The sequence below is a fragment of the Muntiacus reevesi genome, chromosome 10 (assembly GCF_963930625.1).
Source record: "Muntiacus reevesi chromosome 10, mMunRee1.1, whole genome shotgun sequence".
In the NCBI taxonomy this organism is placed as follows: Eukaryota; Metazoa; Chordata; class Mammalia; order Artiodactyla; family Cervidae; genus Muntiacus; species Muntiacus reevesi.
In genome coordinates this window covers 75,527,122-75,550,981 of record NC_089258.1, presented here as the reverse complement: position 1 = coordinate 75,550,981, position 23,860 = coordinate 75,527,122, and the positions used below count along the sequence as shown (strand labels likewise).

The 23,860-nt window shown below is 37.3% G+C and overlaps 1 protein-coding gene across 1 annotated transcript in view; it reads left to right on the top strand.

Annotated features, from left to right (window-relative positions):
- The window catches only part of LOC136176387 (A disintegrin and metallopeptidase domain 3-like), a 143,244-nt gene that overhangs the window by 14,038 nt on the left and 105,346 nt on the right, over positions 1–23,860 (top strand). The window contains exons 4-6 of the mRNA XM_065946538.1: positions 1,042–1,120; positions 9,581–9,657; positions 10,122–10,299. Coding sequence (XP_065802610.1) covers positions 1,042–1,120; positions 9,581–9,657; positions 10,122–10,299 — 334 coding nt within the window. The remainder of the gene's footprint in view (positions 1–1,041; positions 1,121–9,580; positions 9,658–10,121; positions 10,300–23,860) is intronic.

Below are 23,860 nucleotides of genomic sequence, written 5' to 3'. Positions count from 1 at the left end.
GATTGTTCCAAGATAATCAACATCCACCTTTTAAGAAGATTATATCTCCATACTCCATTTATATCACTAACGTATGATATTTGAGCCAAAGAGTAGAATCCTTCTTCTAAACAAAGACTTTGAGATGTATTTTGCGGTTCTACAATTTTTCTCCTACTGCTTCAAGAGAAGCAGTTTCCATAAAGGGACCATGTCTTTTCCTAGGTTCCAGAAGGAAGGCATTGTGGTGTTGAATCTGCAGTAACCTTGTAAACAACATCTGTTTTAATTTTAAAGCACGGGGAATTTGGAGGTTGTGTTTTAGCCTAGGAAAAGTTATGAAAAAAATTAATGATATAAGCATCAATTTTTTGTTATTTATCAACCCATAGCTGCTTATTCTTATTAACCAAAGCATTTATGCCTTGAGATGTATAGATGGTTGAATCTATAAAAACTTTGCTTTGGGTATTGGTATTGGAAGTCCTGGATTTTATCAGACATCAATCTGTGTCATTACAGTGTCCACACCTGTATCTGTTCTTTCTGATTCTTGTTTTCTCTCATATACATAATATACTATCAGAAAGAAAGGTAGACAATGGGGAGATGAACCCACTTCAGTTCAGTTCAGTCCCTCAGTCTTGTCTGACTCTTTGCGACCCCAAGGACTGCAGCATGCCAGGCCTCCCTGTCCATCATCAACTCCCAGAACGTACTGAAACTCATGCCATCCAACCATCTTATCCTCTGTCACTCCCTTCTCCTCCTGCCTTCGATCTTTCCCAGCATCAGGGTCTTCTCCAATGAATCCATTCTTTGCATCAGGTGGCCAAAGTATTGGAGCTTCAGCTTCAGCATCAGTCCTTCCAGTGAATATTCAGGACTGATTTCCTTTAGGACTGACTGGTTTGATCTTCTTGCAGTCCAAGGAACCCATTTAATTTGTGCATATTTAAGCTTATAAAGTGGAAAGTAAAGTTTTCTTAAATTTCATAACTCTGGAAGTTACTTTTATTCATGCTGTTATTCAAACAAAGTTTATTATTTTGGTTGCATTAGGTCATTTTTAGACTCTAATTTCCTGGTGTATTCACACAACAAATCGGGGATGTTATATCCAGATTCTTCATTTATAAAGGTAAGTTTTACTTTATGTTTTGCAGATTTTTGTGCTTTTGTGGTAAAGGCATTTTTGGTGGGAAGAATGAGCCTCCCTTATGCTCAGCCAGATTGTTGGGCAAGCAGATTGATCCCTAACCCAAACATAATGTGGCTGTTGCTATGAAAACATGTTGAATAGAATGAGCATTTTAGAATTTGAGACTCAGGAATCACTTAATTGAAAAGGTCATTTACATTCTGTGGAAGTAGTTGTAGGAATTTGAGAGGAGAAAGAAGTGGGAAAAGGAACTCAGAAGCCTCTCAATACAGGGCAAATTTTTTATGAAAGTGTCATAGGAACTGGGCAGTGGAGGGAACAGTGGAAACCACTTAACAGAAAAAGCACAGAAAAATAAACCTACAATAGCATATTGAGTACTAAATCCTAATATGTTTACATGAAAACCACAGGAATTTGAATTATATCCCCCAATGCAGATAAGAGTGAAAAATGTTTAAAAGAATATGAAGAAGTTAGCTTTAGTCTAAGATATGTATTTTGCCAGAATAGATGATGAAGATATGAATGTGAGTGTTTTTTCAAATTCTGTTGCTGTGCTACAATTCAGAGAGAATGATATTTAAAATATGGTAACTGGTACAACATTTCTCTTTCTCACCATCTGCAAGTAGAAAGTAGGACAGAATTCATGAGACACTTGGTTTTAGACATATGACAATTAAAAGACAAATCAGGGATTCTTCCTCTGACAGAAAGGAAGCACAGAGGGTGAGTCTCACATTGAACTTGGTCCTCTGACTAGGAATAATGTCTTAACTATAGTTCAAGAGTCGAATCAAATCAGACTTCTTACGAGTTTGGATTTTCTGAAATGTAGGGATAGCATATTCAGTCATCCACCACTAAGGATAATGTTAGATATAGCTTTTTTGTACTTTTTTAAAAATATGGTCGATACAAAGTTAAGGAAATTCATTGTTCCTAGATTGGTAAGAATCTGTTTGTTTTTCTGCCCCATAATGGGGAATGTAATTAATTGTATAAGATGTCTTTTCTGTATTAGTTGATATGATCATATGATGTTGAGATAGTGTATTGCTTTGACTAATTTTCAAATCTTGATATAGTACCTAGAAAATATCTTTCGTACCTAGAAAAATCCAAACTTGGTCTTGTTGTATGAAATTTTTATTCATGCCTGCATTTGATTTGCTAACAATTTCTTGAGAATTTTGGGGGTCAAATTTCACGAAAAACATTGGTCTATGATTTTCTTACTTGTAGTGACTTTGTCTAATTTTTAGATTAGAGTAATACTGGCCTCATTAAACACATCAAAAAGGAATGCATCCTCTTTTGTTTTTCAGGAGAACATTGTATAAAATACTTGTTAATTCTTAAGATACTTGGTAAAATTCTACAGTGAAATCCCTGGGCTTTGGGATTTTGCATATACGTGTGTTGGGAGCTATTAAATTAGCAATTCAATTTATTTAATAGTCACAGGCTATTTTATTTATCTGTTTTTTTTTTTTTATTGCTTTTGTGGTTTGTAGTTTTTTAAGTAATTGGTCTGTTTCATCTCAGTTGCATTTCTGCTTGACATTTTGTAATAGTCTTTATTATTCTTTTAATGACTTACAGGAGCTTTAGTGATGAGCTGGTTCATTTCAGACATTGCTGATATGTGACTCCTCTTTTCTTAACTGTCAGTCTTACTAGAGATTTTTCATTTTATTGCACATATCAAAGAACCTACTGTTTCTTGCTTTGATTTTCTTCACTGTTATCTTATTTTCAATGTCACAGCGTTTTGCTGTATTTCTTTTCTCCCTGATACCTTGCTTCAGGTTTATTTTGCTCTTCTTCTTCTAATAGGTTGAGGACAAATCTTAATAGGTGACTGTTCATCTGGAAAAGATTGAAGGAAAGAGGAGAAGGCTTAATGTCGTTTGAATCAGGAAATGTGATACCTCAGCCTTATTAAGGTTATTTGCCTATTCTTTTTTTGTGTGTGTGTGGCTACATAAGAATTTCTGGATCATTTTTTCTGGTTCTGTGAATAATGCCATTAGATATTGTATAGGAATCACATTGAATTTGTAGATTGCTTCAGGTGGTATAGGCATTATAACCATAAGAATTCCTCCAATTCATGACCACTGGGTCTCTTTCCATTGTATCATAATTTCTTTCATCAGTGTACTATAAGTCTAGATTACAGGTCTTCCTCTTACGTGGTTTAATTTAATCAAAAATATTTTATTCTTTTGAATGCTGTTGTAAGTGGAATTGTTTTGTAAATTTCTCTTTCTGACAGTTTGTTAGTTTGTAGAAACACAAATGATTTTCTATGTTAACTTTAAACTCTGTAACATTGCTCAATTTACTAATATATTTCTTCTTTAACCTATGTAGGTATTGCTTTTATTACTTGAATATTTTTTTTCATTTATTTTTATTAGTTGGAGGCTAATTACTTTACAATATTGTAATGGTTTTTGCCGTACACTGACATGAATCAGCCATGGATTTACATGTGTTTCCCATCCTGAACCCCCCTCCTCCTACCCCCTTCCCCATCCCATCCCTCTGGGTCATCACAGTGCACCAGCCCTGAGAACTTGTCTCATGCATCCAACCTGGACTGGTGATCTGTTTCACACTTGATAATATACATGTTTCGATGCTGTTCTCTCTAAAAATCCCACCCTGTCCTTCTCTCATAGTGTCCTAAAGTCTGTTCTATACATCTGTGTCTCTTTTGCTCTTTTGCATATAGGGTTATTGTTACCATCTTTCTAAATTCCATATATATGCATTAGTATACTGTATTGTTGTTTTTCTTTCTGACTAACTTCACTCTGTATAATAGGCTCCAGTTTCATCCATCTCATTAGAACTGATTCAAATGAATTCTTTTTAATGGCTGCGTAATATTCCATTGTCTATATGTACCACAGCTTTCTTATCCATTCGTCTCTTGATGGACATCTAGGTTGCTTCCATGTCCTGTATATTATCAACACTGCTGCGATGAACATTGGGATACACGTGTCTCTTTCAGATCTGGTTTCCTCGGTGTGTATGCCCAGGAGTGGGATTGCTGGGTCATATGACAGTTCTATTTCCAGTTTTTTAAGGAATCTCCACACTCTTCTCCATAGTGGCTGTATTACTTTTCATTCCCACCAACAGTAAGAGGGTTCCCTTTTCTCCACACCCTCTCCAGCATTTAATGCTTGTAGACTTTTGGATAGCAGCCATTCTGACTGGCGTGTAATGGTACCTCATTGAGATTTTGATTTGCATTTCTCTGATAATGAGTGATGTTGAGCATCTTTTCATGTGTTTGTTAGCCATCTGTATGTCTTCTTTGGAGAATGTCTGTTTAGACCTTTAGCTCATTTTTTGATTGGGTCATCTATTTTTCTGGAATTGAGCTGCAGGAGCTGCTTGTATATTTTTGAGATTAATCCTTTGTCTGTTTCTTCATTTGCAATTATTTTCTCCCATTCTGAAGGCTGTCTTTTCACCTTGCTTATAGTTTCCTTTCTTGTACAAAAGCTTTTAAGCTTCATTAGGTCTCATTTGTTTATTCTTGCTTTTATTTCAAATATTCTGGGAGGTGGGTCATAGAGGATCTTGCTGTGATTTATGTAGGAGAATATTTTGTCTAAATTCTCCTCTAGGAGTTTTATAGTTTCTGGTCTTAGATTTAGATCTCTAATCCATTTTGAGTTTATTTTTGTGTATGGTGTGAGAAAGTGTTCTAGTTTCATTCTTTTACAAGTGGTCGGCCAGTTTTCCCAGCACCACTTGTTAAAGAGGTCATCTTTTTTCCCTTGTATATTCTTGCCTCCTTTGTTGAAAATAAGGTTTCCGTAGATATGTGGATTTATCTCTAGGGTTTCTATTCTGTTCCATTGATCTATATTTCCGTGTTTCTGCCAGTACCATGCTTTCTGGATGACTGTGGCTTTGTAGTAGAGCCTGAAGTCAGGCAGTTTGATTCCTCCAGTTCCATTCTTCTTTCTCAGGATTGCTTTGGCTATTCAAGATTTTTTGTATTTCCATACAAATTTTGAAATTAATTGTTCTAGTTCTGTGAAGAATACCGTTGGTAGCTTGATAGGGATTGCATTGAATCTATAGATTGCTTTGGGTAGTATACTCATTTTCACAATATCGATGCTTCCAATCCATGAACACGATATGTTTCTCCATCTATTTGTGTCCTCTTTGATTTCTTTCATCAGTGTTTTACAGTTTTCTATGTGTAGGTCTTTTGTTTCTTTAGGTAGATATACTCATTATTTTATTCTTTTTGTTGCAATGGTGAATGGTATTGTTTCCTTAATTTCTCTTTCTGCTTTCTCATTGTTAGTGTATAGGAATGCAAGGGATTTCTGTGTGTTACTTTTGTATCCTGCAACTTTACTATAGTCATTGATTAGCTCTAATAATTTTCTGGTAGAGTCTTTAGGATTTTCTATGTAGAGGATCATGTCATCTGCAAACAGTGAGAGTTTTACTTCTATTACTTGAATTTTGAATGTGGAACCTCCTTTGCATATCTGGGATAAAGCCCACTTGGTTTTGGTTTACAATTTTTAAATTTATTGTTGACTTTTATTTCCTAATGTGTTGTTGAGTATTTTTGCATATACGCTCATGAGAGATTTTAATGTTATTCTTTTTTTTTAAGTGTCATTGGTTGTTTTAGTTTTAGTATAATATTGTCCACATAGCATGAGTTTGAAGCATTTGTTCTGTTTCTATATTTTGAAGGAATGTGTAGAGATTTGATATGGTTTACTCAAGTGTTTGGCAGAATTCAACAGTGACAGCATCTGGGCCTGCCTGTTGCTTTGTGAGTTGGCAGGTGATCAATTTTATTCAACTTCTTTAATAGAATCAGACGTATTCAGATTGTCTATTTCCTCTTACATGAGGTTTGAGAAATGGTGTGTTTCAAATAGTGGGACCATTTTATCCAGGATTTCAAATTGGTGGACATAGAGTTGTTTACTCATTCCTTTATTATTCTTTTAGTGTACATGAGGCTATAGTTAAGATACTTCTTTTATAATACTGATATCAGTAATTAGTATCATCTCTCTTAGCATGCCTGGTAAGAGGCTTATCAATTCTAAATATTTCTTTTCTGTTGCTTACTTTGGATTTAATTTGCTTTTCTTTTTTCTAGTTTCCAAAGTGGAAACTTTAATTACTATCCCTTAACTCCTGTAAGATTTGATCAGTTTTTACTGTCTTCCTTTGCTCCTTTGATCTGTTGGAGTTGAATTGAATCTTTTTTCTGTCTGATGTAATCTGCTGTTGAAGACTTCTGGTGAATTATTTCAGTTCAGTTTCAGCCACCAGCTTCCCTGGTGGCTTAGCGGTAAAGAACCTGCCTGCCAATGCAGGAGACGGGTTCAATCTATGAGCTAAGAAAATCCCCTGCAGAAGGAAATAGCAATCCACTCCAGTATTCTCATCTGGAAAGTCACACAGGCAGAAGAATCATGTGGGCTACAGTCCTTGGGGTGGCAAAAGAGTTTTACATGACTTGGCAGCTAAACAACAGCAGCAATTATTCTACAGCTCCATGATTTCTGTTTGATACTTTTAATATTTTATCTGTTTTTTGTTTTTTTTCAAACTCTCACATGCTTCATGCATTGTTCTCCTAACCACAGTGAGCATCTTTATGGGAACATCTTTATTTTGAAATTTTTATTAGGTAAATTAATTTTATTTCACCAGTGTCAATTTCAACCTGTATCTTGTTCCTTTGTTTGAAATATCATTTCTTTATTCCTCATTTTACTTAACACTCTACTTTGGTGTCTGCTCATTAGACAAAGCAGTCCCCTCACAGAGTCTTCATGAGTGGCCATGTACAGATGGACACCCCCACAAATCAGCCCAGCCAGTGACGTGGGAGTCCTCTACCAGCTGTTTCTCTCTTCAGGAAGAAGCAGACCTCTGTGGGGCTTTTTACTCTGTCTCTGCTGATCAGAAGGGATGATCACTGTTCTCTGTCATCCCAAGTTAGTGCCCCTGTTCTCCCTCAGGCTGTACTGAGGCATCAGTGCTACAAGACTGGAGAGACAAATGCTGGTTCTTGGGTCAATATTGGTGAAGTGGGAGCACTGCATTCAATCAGTCAAATATTGTCTCATGCAGTGGAGGCAGAGAGGTGGGGTTTCTCTTCTTCTCACTCTGTGATGAGTGTGGACAAGCAGGGAAGGGAGTCAATGGTGTCAAGTAACCCAAGCCACCATCTCCATTGTGCTTTGATAACTAGACTGCCCAGGTGTGATGACACTGCTCCTTGGGTATTCTCCTCAGAAACACTGGGGTACTGCTTGCTTGAACAACACCCTCTCCTGCCCTGGGTCAATCTGGAAGCTAGATTATCTCTTATCTAATCTAAAGGTAGTACTCTGGGGCAGAGTCTCTGCTGAACAGTCATCCCAAATCTCCCTACTGGCTTTGGTGCATCTGATGTTGCATTCACTGAAAGATCTGCACGAGCCAGTCAGTTATTTCATGGTCTCTCACAGATGGAATTGGTGCATTAATTGCTACTCACTTGGTGTATTTGATGGAGGATGGCAGATCCAGGGAGTTCTAAACCACCATCTTTTGACCAGTATTAAGCCTTTATTTCTTTGAATGTCTTTTCTACTCTGCATTCTTTCTGGTTCTCCTTAGTGGATTCTGACATATATCTTAAAACTTTTGGTAACGTTCCATGTGTTCTTGAAACTCTGTTCATTTTCTTAGTCAATTTTTCTGTGACTTATATGTTGAGTAAATTTTACTCAGCTGTCTCAAGTTCATTGATTCCGTCCCTTGTCTTCTGCACTCTTATGTTTGTGCTTACCCAGTTTGGGTTATTTTCTTTGTTTGTTGTTATTATTATATTATTTGGTTCTAATTTCTTAGTTGTTATTTTTAATAGCTTCTATTTCATTTCTGAAATTTTCTTATTCTTTCAGTTGTTTCAGGATGATTTTAAAATGTTCATTGAATGAGTATTTTCACAGCTGCTTTAAAATCCATTGGATCATTCCAGCATGTGGCTAATCTCAATATTGCAGCATCTGGTGTCTTCTCCCATTTTGTTGTGATATTCTTGGTTCTTGATATAGTATATTGTTTTAGATTGTATCTTTGTCATTGAAATCATCTATTGTTGAGGCAAACTCCCAGTTTAAGTTCAAATTTAGTGTGATTGCTACTCCAGTAACCTTTTAGCTTTCTTGGGACTTTTGATATTATTTTGTTGTCCTTCGTTCTTCCCGGCTCATGTGGAGCTCACTGGATCTCTGCCGGGGCAGCCCATGGCAGGAAAAGTTTCTTTCCTGGGCCACCCTCTGTTGCTTGGTGATGTTGGTTGATGAGGGAACCATATAATGGAGAATATTTCCTCTAGCTGTATGTCACTGGCTATCAATATGCTTCTCATCTCTGCTAGTGCCCCTGAGAGAGGAAAGTTTTTAATCTAGGCCATTGTTGGCTGCTTTGAGTTTGAAGTGTTGAGAATCATCGCACAAGGATCACTTTCTCTTATTGGGCGTGCAAGGCCATGAGATGCGTAAACTGAGATGCTGTCTTCTGCTGGGTAAAGTGTTGGGAGCTGGTTTGCATTCTACATCTTTGTGAAGGCTTGTGGCATAGTTTGCTGGCACCACTGTGAGCAGAAGTGGCTGCTACTGTTGTCTGACTGTGGAGTCGTGTATGCTCTGCCTCTATCAGTTGGTTGGAGATAGGAGTTAAGCTGAGTATTGAGATGAGTAAATGCTTACTGATGGATTTGTATGTATGGACACTTATGCCACAGAAACACATTCGTACATGAGAATGTGATGATAATAGTGTGTTCATAGTCCAGGATTAACTAGGAACAAGGCTGATTCTAGATATCAGTACACTTCTTAGGAAAGAGAAGGAACTATTCAGTAAAATACTATATCAGTGGAGAATGTAGGAAGAGTAATGTTTTGAAAGTCCGTTGAGAAGAGACTTTCAAGTAAGGATGATCAACATGGTGAGATAGTAGAAAATAGTTAAGAAAGGTCAGTTAAGATATTTTGGTCTTACTTAGAATAAAACACATGAAATGCTCACAGTGGAAATCAAATTAATGCTGGTAGCATTTTTAGGCTATATATTCGAAATGTGGACTGAGAATGACAAGATGTAGATCAGAACGTTATTTATGAAAAGTTGAGTTTTATAGCAAAAATCCTTTGGGAGAGAATAGGAGTTGTAATTATAGACAGAAGAGTGTCAAGGAGAAAAAACTGTAGAAAGCTAAAGAGGAAATGAAATGTCTGTTGAATTATATAATGGAATGCTTAAATCTGATGTTTGATGATGTCTAGGATGAGGGTTATCAATGAAACCAAATGCTTTGTTTGCTAATCATTACTGATGTGTCTTTATGTTACTCCTGTGCAGGGCCATTGCTTTTATCAAGGATATGCCTCAGAGATTCCAAATTCAGTTGTGACACTTAGTACCTGCTCTGGACTCAGGTAATGACATATTCCAGAGATGTATATAGTTGATATCTAGTGTACCCTTTAACTTTTAGAAACTTCTTGAAGGGTAGATGGAAGACAAAGAAAATAGACACTTAAATTGTATTTCTTCTCATCTACTTTCTGTGCCTGCTTGTCTTATCTTTTCCGCTATACTCTTTGTGTCTCTCCCAGGATTGCAGTTATAAAATTCATTCAGAAAAAACTGTCATCAGAATGAGAAATAGCCCTGTTACTGAGCCACTCTAGAACCGCAATGACTCTTAAATGCTATAATAGATAGAAGAAGGTAGAAAATTGGGTTTACACGTTAATGGAAGTAAGATGGGGCTATTATTAGATATTAGATGACAAAATTATTATCAGATTTCTACTTAATGTTTTCTTTTAGTATTTATTTATGTTTATTATTGAGAAATCCATATTTTAAATTTCTTTTTATGTGTTTCAATATTCAGGGGATTATTGCAGTTTGAAAATGTCAGTTATGGAATTGAACCACTGGAATCTTCAACTACATTTGAGCATGTGATTTATCTGATAAGGGATAAAAAAAGTGATTTTTCTCCCATAACAGAAAATAATTCTACCACTCAATTTGCAGATCAATCCTACAAAATTCTTGTGAAATCAAATGTAAGTAGCTCAAGTATGCAAATTATGATAAACATACTCACATTGATATCTGGTACATTTGGAAAACAATTTAAAGTGATACTAGTTATAATAAAACCTTCTCTTATAAGGTATTTATTTTAAAATGTTTTGTTTAGTCATATAATATTTAAAAATTTTATAGCTGTAAATATATAATTTAAAATTCTCACATATACCTAATTTTAAGTATTTTATGCAGATATGTCTTTTAAGTACTTTTATGCAAATATACTCAAATATTAAATGAAAATATTAAGTAGAAATTTGATAATGACCTTTGTCATTTAATATGTAGGAATAGTCCCATCATGCTTGATTATCATGTAAATCCAGTTTTCTACCTTCTTCTATTATTGCATTTTGGAGTCATTGCAGTTCTAGGGTAGCACAGTTCCACTGTTACTGAATTTCCATCCTAATATTATAATGGTACTCGAATTTGCTGATTATAACTGTCATCTGTTTTGCCATTTACTTTATTAACTTTGTGAAAATAAAAGTTAATTTTGATAGAAAATGCAAAAGTAAAAACAAGACAAGAATTGTCCCATATCTCACCGTCTAGACATAGTGCTCTTAGAACTTTGAGGCATTGGTTCTAATTCTTTTACGGTATCTAGTTATAATGGCGATTTATAAAGGAATACTTTTTAAAAATTATCTAATCATGTATTTTTCTTTGAAATTTCGTTTGTGCTATTAAGAGGATAATATAAGTTTTCACTTATCATTAAGTTCAGTTCAGTTCAGTTCAGTCGCTCAGTCATGTCCGACTCTTTGCAACCCCATGTATTGCAGCACGCCAGGCCTCCCTGTCCATCACCAACTCCCGGAGTTTACTCAAACTCATGTCCATCGAGTCGGTGATACCATCCAGCCATCTAATCCTCTGTCATCCCCTTTGCCTCCTGCCCCCAATCCCTCCCAGCATCAGGGTCTTTTCCAATGAGTAAACTCTTCACACCAGGTGGCCAAATTATTGGAGTTTCAGCTTCAGCATCAGTCCTTCCAATGAACACCCAGGACTGATCTCCTTTAGGATGAACTGGTTGGATCTCCTTGCAGTCCAAGGGACTCTCAACAGTCTTCTCCAACACCACACTTCAAAAGCATCAATTTTTCGGCGCTCAGCTTTCTTCACAGTCCCACTCTCACATCCATACATTACCACTGGAAAAACCATAGCCTTGACTAGACGGGCCTTTGCTGGTAAAGTAATGTCTCTGCTTTTTAATAGGCTATCTAGGTTGGTCATAACTTTCCTTCCAAGGAGTAAACATCTTTGTTACATTGCATTTATTATTATTTTAAATTAATGTTAGTTAATATTATTAAAAACTTAAATATAAGCAAAAGGATAATAAGAATTGACCATAATACTATTCTCTAGGCAAAAGGCTATTGTGAAATCCAGGACAATCATTTTGATATATTGTTTTTCATATACATATATATATTATATATATTTAAAACTTATGCTTTATAACATTATGTTATATTTTGCATATTTATGTTTTTAACTTCAATCAAGAAATACTGCATGAATATACCAGGTTTTTGAACATTCACACTTTTCTTAAAAATGCTTTTATCTAGAAATAGGCATATTTCCAAAATTTTTAGATTTATATATTCTTTCTCCTTAAAAATGCTTGCACAACTTTACATCTTGCCATCAGTAGTTAATAAAATGAAACTCTGTCCACATATTCATATCAAAATTGGATATGCTGTTTAGAGAAGCAAAACAAAATTGTAATATGAAATGTGAATTTAATTTTTGACGATCTCCATCTCACTGTTGATTTTTTTAATTTTGCCAAAAATATTGGTATAAATGCAGATTTTAAAAATTACCCTTTCAGAATGTCATAAAAATGATAAAATATAGTTTTATATAGAAATGAAAATTTCCTTTTTAATAGAACTGAGATGTGACTCCCAACCCTATGCCATCCGCCTGTTGCACTACAACACTGACACAATGGAAGACCATTTTCAAAACTGAAGCAAAGCATTGTCACATAAAATAACTTTAAAGGTTTCCATGAACCCTCTTCTATGGCAGTGGGAAAACCCAAATGGATTGACATGTTATGGCAAAGACAAATAGACCTGCACTTGAAACCCTCAACTTGACTTGAAGAGTCAGCAATAAGAGAGGGGTTGACAGAGACAAAGGTAACATACAGTTCAGACTGCCATAGCTTGAAGTTCTAGTCAGTTAGACTGTAGCCACAAGTATTTGGCTGAGTAATAAGGCAATGGCACCCCACTCCGGTACTCGTCCTGGAAAATCCCATGGATGGAGGAGCCTGGTAGGCTGCAGTCCATGGGGTCCCTCCGAGTGGGACACGACTGAGCAACTTCACTTTCTCTTTTCACCTTCATGCATTGGAGAAGGAAATGGCAACTCACTTCAGTATTCTTGCCTGGAGAATCCCAGGGACGGGGGAGCCTGCTGGGCTGCTGTCTATAGGGTCGCATAGAGTCGGACATGACTGAAGCGTCTTAGCAGCAGCAGCATATCATCTTTTTATATTTAAATCTTCTCATCTGTAAAAATCCAGTAATAAAAATAATACCCAATTCACACAGGTACTTTAAAGTTTCAATAAATTTGTAATTGGAAATTACTTAGCATAGTATGTGGGAAATGTAAGTGATCGATGAATATCAATAAATATTGCTCCTCCTCCTACTACTAATACTTGCTATTAATAGTTTCTCATGTACTGAAGCAAGGTAATTGGACTAATTATGGAAAATTTGGATACAAAATAGAATGCAATATGAAAAAAAAGACACTAAAATTTCAGAACTAAGAAGAAACCAGGGATATCACTGCTGTTACTGATTGGTGGCCCAAGATCGGGGACCCTTGCACAAGGGAACTACTGAAATGTCTTTTTAACTGTGAGTTCAAATACCTAAGGAAATGATGTTAAGGGTGGGTCTAAGAAGAGAAGTGGTTGAAAATAAGTTTAAAAATACGTATAAAACCTAATTTCCTCTCCTAAACAATTGTTTCTGCTGTAAACTCACAGATAGTCTAAGACTCTGTGGGTGGAATGTGTGAAGTGGGTTCACCAGGCATAGATTTCTTTGTAAATCATAATACAAGGTGGTTATGATACCAAAATTAGTGTGAATATATTAAACTTGACACACTACAGGGTGGGAAATCGGTTTAAACATTCTAAGATGTTCATTAGAATCCAAGAGGGAATTGAACCACTCCAAAGAATCAAAACTAAGCATGCTGACAGCAAGGTTTTCCCATTAAACATTCCAGAGAATTTACACTCTCTGAAGAAAGCAGGTCATAAGCTCCATATGTGGTTGTAGATATTGCAATATGTTGTCAATGCCTAATATGAAGAAGCACTAGACATAGGATGAAACAATTTAATCTGGTAGATATTGTCATGGAAAAATTCAAAGTGCTTAATCTTGAGGCACTAAGGAGTGGAGAGTGTGAAGAAAGCAACATGACAATATACTCAGAGAGGTGCGCTATGCTTCGTCTCTCAGTCATGCCCGACTCTGTGACCCCGTGGACTGCAGCCCATCAGGCTCCTCTGTCCATGGGATTCTCCAGGCAACAACGCTGGAATGGGTTGTCATGGCCTCCTCCAGGGGATTTTTCCAACCCAGGGCTCGAACCCAGGTCTCCCACACTGCAGGCAGATTGTTTACTGACTAAGCCCCTAGGGAAGCCCATACTCAGAAAGGTCGGAGAAAATATTTCCTCCACAAATTAAGGACAGAGCACTGTTTAAAAAATAAAATTCAGCAGATAGCAGCTCTTGGGAATTAAAAGCATGCTAAGGTAAGGTAAGGTGAAGTCGCTCAATCGTGTCCAACTCTTTGCGACCCCATGGACTGTAGCCTACCAGGCTCTTCCATCCATGGGATTTTCCAGGCAAGAGTACTGGAGTGGGTTGCCATTTCCTTCTCCAGAGGATCTTTCCGACTCCGGAATCGAACCCAGGTCTCCCGCATTATAGGCAGACGCTTTACCATCTGAGCCACCATGTGTAAAAACTCGAAAGTTCATCACTTAAAATTCCAGATATCACACACAACTAAAGTATAAACAAAAGTGACAAGGGGATTTGAGAGATAAGATATTCAATTAAAATAACAATACAGGTGATGTAGTATGAGTTCCAATACAAATGAAATTGAGAATCAAAATGATTTAAGCAGGGGTTCTAAATCAATATTTTTTAAAATCTGATTTCTTATGTATAAATACAATGTAGAATGGCATGAAACTACTTAGCACCAGTATTGAAGATTGAAAGGGAACACAGAAATTATTTAAAAGAAGGCAAGGCAATCTTCAGCCTGTAATTACTTACCCAGTCAGAACTATATAATTGATATATTTAATTAAAACCATTTCTTTCCTCCTTATTGGGAATACCCCTCCTAATGTGTAAAACAGACCACACTTAGAATAACAGAGAGAGACCCTAATCTCACCAGGAATGAGGAGATTAGCAGGCTACAACACAACCAAATTTCTAAAGACTAGTTGCCAAATACACTGAATTTTCTGTCAAATCAAGAGATGGAAAAACTTTGTAAGCTGATATCCTCAAACTGTACTCTTCATGAGGAAACACTACTAGGTCAAATACCCCGAGATTTTGAAGTGACAAATTCCTGACTGTCAGTGGTTTAACATGATGTGTGGGCTTTGCTCATGCAAAGACCAAGGTAGATGAAAATGCTAGCTGTTTCCTTTTCCAGCTTCAATTCGGGGCCTCAAAGTGTCCCCAATAGTATTTGAATTCAGATAGGAGTAGAAGGAGAAGAGTGTCTGAATCCCCATCTTGATAAACCTGAGCTGAACAGGTATTTCTCGTGGACTTCTTCCCTCTCAGAGAAGGAGCAATATCATTCTTGAATAATTGGTCATTTCTTATGAACCAAATATAGTGTAAGTCATTTATCCCTAACATTTGTTCAACAAAAGTTTGGCATGAAAGAAATGAACGTGTTCTGAAAGAAGAATACAAAGGGAATAAACAGGGGACATGAAAAGAAATATGAATATAAAATATAGCACAAATTGCATGATCCAAAATGAGTTAAAAACAATATTGATATTGTTATATATTTATGTACTAGGTATCACCAATTGTTGTAAGACCTTGACAGTATACCCTGTCTTTCCAATTCTTTCTACAATTCTGAGAGTAAGAACATTTATCCCTCTCTTCAGAAGGAAGCAGAGACCTGGAGAGTTCAAATTATTATTCTAAGTCACAGCATTAAAATTCTAATCTAAATAATACAACCCCAGAGATCCATTCTTTGGTACTCACAAGTCTACCCTTTCCCAATCTGTTTAAAGATCCTGGAAGTGCTCAAGAAATAGACAAATAAGAAACACAAAGCCATTTTGAAAATGAAAGACATTGACAATAGAACTGGTGAATAACAGAACAGACATTATCATAAAACCCCAAGGTAACGTTATATTCAAAGCTGAGCACGGAAGGATTGATGCTTTTGAACTGTGGTGTTGGAGAAGATTCTTGAGAATCCCTTGGACTGCAAGGAGATCCAGCCAGTCCATCCTAAAAGAAATCAGTCCTGAATATTCATTGGAAGGGCTGATGCTGAACTTGAAACTCCAGTACTTTGGCCACCTGATGTGAAGAACTGACTCATTGGAAAAGACCCTGATGTTTGGAAAGATTCAAGGCAGGAGGAGGTTGGATGGCATCACCAACTCAATGGACTTGAGTTTGAGCAAGCTCCTGGAATATTGGTGTTGGACAGGGAAGCCTGGTATGCTGCAGTCCATGGGGTTGCAAAGGGTCAGACATGACTGGGCAACTGAACTGAACTGAAGGAAATAGAGAATGCAATGACCTAAAAATGTTGGGAAGTAAAAGTTGCTCAGTTGTGTCCAACTCTTTCGGACCCCATGTACTGTGGAATTCTCCAGGCCTGAATACTGGAGTGGGTAGCCTTTTCCTTCTCCAGAGTATCTTTCCAACCCAGGGATCGAACCCAGGTCTCTCGTATTACAGGTGAATTCTTTACCAGCTGAACCATAAGGGAAGCCCAAGAATACTGGAGTGGGTAACCTATCCCTTCTCCAGCAGATTTTCCAGACCTGGGAATCAAACTGGGGTCTCCTGCATTTCAGGTGGATTCTTTACCAACTGAGCTATCAGGGAAGCTCATAAAAATGATGGGAGAGAAAAAAAAATGATGGGAGAAAAAGGGAAAACTGTGTGATGGTTAATTTTATGTATCAACTTCCCTGGGCCACAGTCCCCAGATGGTTAGTCAGATTTTCTAGGTGTTTCTTTGAAGGTGTTTTTGAAAAAGATAAACAACTAAGTCAGTGGAGTTTGTGTAAAGCAGGTGGTCCTCCATTATGTGCATAGACCTCATCTGATAGTGGCGTCATCAATCTAAGAAAGGAATGTTACTTCCTCTGTGTAAGACAGGACTCTCTGGGTCACAGGCTTCCAACAGGCACTGTAGCATCAACTCTCCTCAGGTCTGAAGCCTACTGGAAGTTTTAGACTTTCCAGACTCCATAACCATGTGAGGCAATTTCTTGTAATAAATCTAATTTTGATAAGTATATTAAATGTGCAAATATACACACACATTGTGTTAGTTCTGTTTCTCTAGGGAACTCTAACAGAGTGTAAAAGATTACTAATGGAAATTCAAGATAACTGATACTGTCATTCATGAATAAAATCACAGTCAATGTAATCCAACTTATGAGAGAAGAAAGCTGTGTTGAATAAAGAATTCCTGAATTTGAAAATTTTCAGATTTCAAGAAATCTTTATGAAAGTTGATGACACCAAGATATAATATACTTTGAACTTTATCAATAAAGGATGAATAATGCTATAGGCATCTTGGCCTCAAAAAAAGTCACTTACAAAAGTATAAAAAGGCAGTCAGACTGGCATTAGCATTTGCCAAAATGAGCTGCTTATAAGATAGTCAAGAGTATCTATCTAGTGAGAGAGAAAATAGCTTCTCTAGGAGGTAAACAGTATCCAATTTTTGTTATCCAGTCAAGTTGCCATTATACTATAAAAACAGTTTTGCTTGTTCAAGAGACCATAGTATCTATGGGACTTTGAGACAACATCACTTAAATCAGTACAGCAAAACAGCAATTGACTCAATTAAAATGATACAGCTAGAAAACCACAGAATCATAGCAATACTTTTAGAAACATCATTTGCCAACATTCAGTACAACACACTCATGGTAAATAATAGGGATTGAAAATGTCCTGGATAATAAAGAGCATCTACATAAAGAATGCAAATGATTGAATGCTTTACTCCTGTTACTTACTGTAGGCTTGTGTCCCCCCACAATTCGTATTTTGAAGCCTTTCAGTAGGATGGTATTAGGAACTCAGACATTAGTGTTAGATTAGGTATGAGCGTAGAGTCCTCATGATGGGATTAATTTGAACCAGAGATCAAATTGCCAGCATTCACTGGATCATAGAGAATGCAAGGAATTCCAAAAACTTTGTGACCCCATGGACTATAGCATACTAGGCTTCCCGGTCCATCACCAACTCCTGGAATGACTCAAACTCATGCCCATCGAGTCGCTGATGCCATCCAACCATCTCATCCTCTGCCTTCCACTTCTCCTCCCACCTTCAATCTTTCCCAGCATCAGGGTCTTTTCCAATGAGTCTGTTCTTCACATCAGGTGGCCAAAGTATTGGAGTTTCACTTTCAGCATTAGTCCTTCAAATGAATATTCAGGACAAACTGTGGAAAGCTCTTAAACAGATGGGAATACTAGACCATCTTACCTCTCTCATGAGAAACCTTATGCGGGTCCAGAGGCAACAGTTAGAACCCTGAATGAAACTGATTGGTTCAAGATGGAGAAAGGAGTATCACAAGACTGTCTGCTGTCACCCTGTTTGTTTAACCTATACACTTAGCACATCATGAGAAATGCCAGACTGAATGAGTTACAAGCTGGAATCAAGATAGGTGGGAGAAACATCAACAACTTCAGATATATGGATGATACCACTCTAATGGCTGAAAGTGAAGAGGAACTAAGGAACTAAAGAGCCTCATGATGAGGGTGAAGGAGGACAGTGAAAGGGCCAGCTTAAGTTTAAATATTAAAAAAACTAAGATCATGGCATCTGGCCCCATGAATTCATGGCAAATAGAGGAGTAAAAGATGGAAGCAGTGACGGATTTCTTCTTGGGCTGTAAGATCACTGCAGATGATGAATGCAGCCTTGAAATTAGAAGACATTTCCTTCTTGGCAGGAAGGCTATGACAAACCTAGACAGTATGTTGAAAAGCAGAGACATTACTCTGCTGACAAGGGTCTGTATAAGTCAAGGCTATGGTCTTCCCAGTGGTCATCTGCAGCTGTGAGAGCTGGGCAACAAAGAAGGTAGTAAGCTAAAGAATTGATGCCTTCAAACTGTGGTGCTGGAGAAGACTCCTGCGAGTCCCTTGGACAGCAAGATCAAACCAGTCAATCTTAAGGGAAATCAACCCTGAATATTCATTGAAAGGACTGATGCTGAAGCTGAAGCTCCAGTATCTTGGTCATCTCATGCGAACAGCCAACTTATTGGAGAAGTCCCTGATGCTGGGAAAAATTGAGGGCATAAGGAGTAGGGGTCATCAGAGGATGAGATGGCTGGATGGCATCACTGATCCAATGGAAATGAACTTGGACAAATTTCAGGAGATGGTGACGTACTAAGAGGCCTCGCTTGCTGCAGTCTATGGGGTTGGAAAGAGTTGGACTTGACTGGGTGACTGAACAATAGCAGGTATAAAGGTAGAGCCCTCGTGATAGGATTAATTCTCTCATATAAAAGGGAAAAGGCATGGGATCCCTCTCTCTGCTCTCCTGGCACATGAGCATACAAGATCTGCAAACTAGGAAGAGTGAACTCACCAGCCATCACATCTGCTGGTGCCTGAATCTTGAACTTTCCAGCCTCTAGAATGCCAGAAATACTGTTTGTGGCTTAAGCATCTAGTCTATGGTGTATTTTTTAGTGCCCAAACTGGTGAAAATGACCCCTGAGATTCAGAATAATGCAAGGTTGTTTGTCTTCATTATACTTCCACTCAACATTTTACTGAATTCTTAGTTTTTGCAATAGGAAAAAGACTAATAATAAAGGGCATACATTTTGAAAGGAAAACAATCACCCTAGTTCTTTAGTGAGATAACTCTGCACATAAGAGCTAAAGAATCTCCATCAGAGTCTGAAGTCAGGCAGGTTGATTCCTCCAGTTCCATTCTTCTTTCTCAAGATTACTTTGGCTATTCGAGGTTTTTTGTTTTTCCATACAAATTGTGAAATTATTTGTTCTAGTTCTGTTAAAAATACCGTTGGTAGCTTGATAGGGATTGCATTGAATCTATAGATTGCTTTGGGTAGAATAGCCATTTTGACAATATTGATTCTTCCAATCCATGAACACGGTATGTTTCTCCATCTGTTTGTGTCCTCTTTGATTTCTTTCATCAGTGTTTTATAGTTTTCTATGTACAGGTCTTTTGTTTCTTTAGGTAGATATACTCCTAAGTATTGTATTCTTTTTGTTGCAATGGTGAATGGTATTGTTTCCTTAATTTCTCTTTCTGTTTTTTTCATTGTTAATATATAGGAATGCAAGGGATTTCTGTGTGTTAATTTTATATCCTGCAACTTTACTATATTCATTTATTAGCTCTAGTAATTTTCTGGAAGAGTCTTTAGGGTTTTCTATGTAGAGGATCTACTACAAAGCCACAGTCATCAAGACAGTATCGTACGGGCACAAAGACAGAAATATAGATCAATGGAACAGAATAGAAAGCCCAGAGATAAATCCACGAACCTATGGACACCTTATCTTTGACAAAGGAGGCAAGGATATACAATGGAAAAAAGACAACCTCTTTAACAAGTGGTGCTGGGAAAACTGGTCAACCACTTGTGAAAGAATGAAACTAGATCACTTTCTAACACCATACACAAAAATAAACTCAAAATGGATTAAAGATCTAAATGTAAGACCAGAAACTATAAAACTCCTAGAGGAGAACATAGGCAAAACACTCTCCGACATAAATCTCCGCAGGGTCCTCTATGACCCACCTCCCAGAATATTGGTAATAAAAGCAAAACTAAACAAATGGGACCTAATGAAACTTAAAAGCTTCTGCACTACAAAGGAAACTATAAGTAAGGTGAAAAGACAGCCCTCAGATTGGGAGAAAATAATAGCAAATCAAGAAACAGAGAAAGGAGTCATCTCAAAAATATACAAGCAACTCCTGAAGCTCAATTCCAGAAAAATAAATGACCCAATCAAAAAATGGCCCAAAGAACTAAACAGACATTTCTCCAAAGAAGACATACAGATGGCTAACAAACACATGCAAAGATGCTCAACATCACTCATTATTAGAGAAATGCAAATCAAAACCACAATGAGGTACCATTACACACCAGTCAGGATGGCTGCTATCCAAAAGTCTACAAGCAATAAATGCTGGAGAGGGTGTGGAGAAAAGGGAACCCTCTTACACTGTTGGTGGGAATGCAAACTAGTACAGCCACTATGGAAAACAGTGTGGAGATTTCTTAAAAAACTGGAAATAGAACTGCCATATGACCCAGCAATCCCAGTTCTGGGCATACACACCAAGGAAACCAGATCTGAAAGAGACACGTGCACCCCAATGTTCATCGCAGCACTGTTTATAAAAGCCAGGACATGGAAGCAACCTAGATGCCCATCAGCAGACGAATGGATAAGGAAGCTGTGGTACATATACACCATGGAATATTACTCAGCCATTAAAAAGAATGCATTTGAATCAGTTCTAATGAGATGGACGAAACTGGAGCCCATTTTACAGAGTGAAGCAAGCCAGAAAGATAAAGAACATTACAACATACTAACACATATATATGGAATTTAGAAAGATGTTAATGATAACCCTATATGCAAACCAGAAAAAGAGACACAGAAGTACAGAACAGACTTTTGAACTCTGTGGGAGAAGGTGAGGGTGGGATGTTTCTAAAGAACAGCATGTATATTATCTATGGTGAAACAGATCACTAGCCCAGGTGAGATGCATGAGACGAGTGCTCAGGCCTGATGCACTGGGAGAACCCCGAGGAGTCGGGTGGAGAGGGAGGTGGGAGGGGGGATCGGGATGGGGAATATGTGTAACTCTATGGCTGATTCGTGTCACTGTATGACAAAACCCACTGAAATGTTGTGAAGTAATTGGCCTCCAACTAATAAAATAAAATTTAGTAAAAAAAAAAAAGAATCTCCATCAAAGCAATCAAGACTAATTAAGAGACTCTAGCAAAGTTACAGGAAAAAAAGTCAAGATATTCATTTTCCCCAAATTGATGTGTAGACTCAATATAATACCAGTCAAAATTCCCAAAAAACATTTTTGTAGAAATAGATTCTCAAATTGGTTATGGAGATGCAAATATTCTTATGAAGTCAAACACTTTTTCGAAAAAGAAAGCTAGGTGAAGGACTTGTGTTGTTTCTTCTTAAGGGATCAGATAATATTTTGGGCTTGTGAGGTATATGATCTGTTGCAGCTACTTCACTCAATCCTTGTAGCTTGAAATCAGCATAGGTAAACTATAAACACACAGGTATGGCTGTGTTCCAAGAAAATATTTTTTGCAACCAGGAGAGTATACTTCATGGCAAATAGATGGGGACACAGTGGAAACAGTGGCTGACTTTATTTTGGGGGGGGGGAGTTGGGGCTCTAAAATCACTGCAGATGGTGATTGCAGCCATGAAATTAAAAGACACTTACTCCTTGGAAGGAAAGTTATGACCAATATAGACAGCATATTAAAAAGCAGAGACATTACTTTGCCAACAAAGGTCTGTCTAGTCAAGGCTATGGTTTTTCCAGTGGTCATGTATGGATGTGAGAGTTGGACTATAAAGAAAACTGAGCACCAAAGAATTGTTGCTTTTGAACTGTGGTGTTGGAGAAGACTCTTGAGAGTCCCCTGGACTGCAAGGAGATCCAACAGCCCATCCTAAAGGAAATCAGTCCTGGGTATTCATTGGAAGGACTGATGTTGAAGCTGAAACTCCAATACTTTGGCCACCTGATGCGAAGAGCTGACTCACTGAAAAAGACCCTGATGCTGGGAAAGATTGAGGGCAGGAGAAGGCGACGACAGAGGATGAATTGGTTGGATGGCATCACCGACTCAATGGACATGAGTTTGGGTAAACTCCAGGAGTTGGTGATGGATAGGGAAGCCTGGCGTGCTGCAGTTCATGGGGTCAGAAAGAGTCGGACATGACTGAGCGACTGAACTGAACTGAGGTGTGTATACCATAGGCTATAGATTGCTGGCCTCTGCTCTGGAGATACATATCATGATATTGGTTTATGTGTGGAACAGTGGGATACAATAGAGGAGAAGTATAGCCATGTGCTCTTGCCCAAATGATTATACGCAAAGGTGCCATGGTCTTTGGAAAGTAAAAAATGACGTATTCATCAAATTATGCAAGAAGATTGGATTTCCACATGGAAATCCTTATTCTAAGAAATTGAATTAGAGGGTAAACTTAAGTGTCAAGCAAAACATAAAATTTATAGTAGGGGACTTAGGAGAAGCCAAATTAATGAGCCATAAGACTGGAATAGATGTTCAACGTCATTAATCATACAGGAACTGCAAATGAAAATCTCAATGAGTTCTCAGCACATACTGACAGGAATGGATGCAATGTAAAAGATTGCCAATGCTAAATAGAGGCAAGAGTATGGAACAGTTGACACTAGTTCCTGGCCAAAAATGCAGAATGATCAAATTATTGAGTTGGCCAGAAGATTCATTCAGATTTTTCTATTTGATGTAATGAAAAGCCCTGAACAAATATTTTAGCCAACCTAATAACTTTAGAAAACAGTCAAATTTTTAAATTTCTATATGCATATATAGGTATGTGAATCAGATATTCCAGTTCTAAGCACTGAACCAAGAAAAATGGAAGACTATAAGTATCCAAAGACCTGTACATGGACATTTACATCTCATTATTTATAATAGCTAAGATGTTTGAATAATCCAAATGGTCATCCAAATGTATTAATGGTTAATACATTTGTTAAATGTATTAACAAATTATTTTATGTTTCTAAAATCTCACACTTGGTAACAATATAAACAAATGAATTACCAATAATCACAGCAACACAGACAAGTGCTGAGTTAAAGAAACCAGATATAGAAGACATATCATATGATTTCACTTACATAAAGTTATAGGATAAATTATTGTAATCTTTGGTGAGAGAAAGCAGATCACTGGTTGCTTTGAGCCTTATAAGCTATTAACTTTATAGGGTAATGGAAATAATTTTTATTTTACTGATAGTAATGGATGCATGGCTGTATACATTGCTACCAGTTCATGCAACTGTGTTCTTAAAATACATGCATTTTATTGAGAGTAGGCCATGGT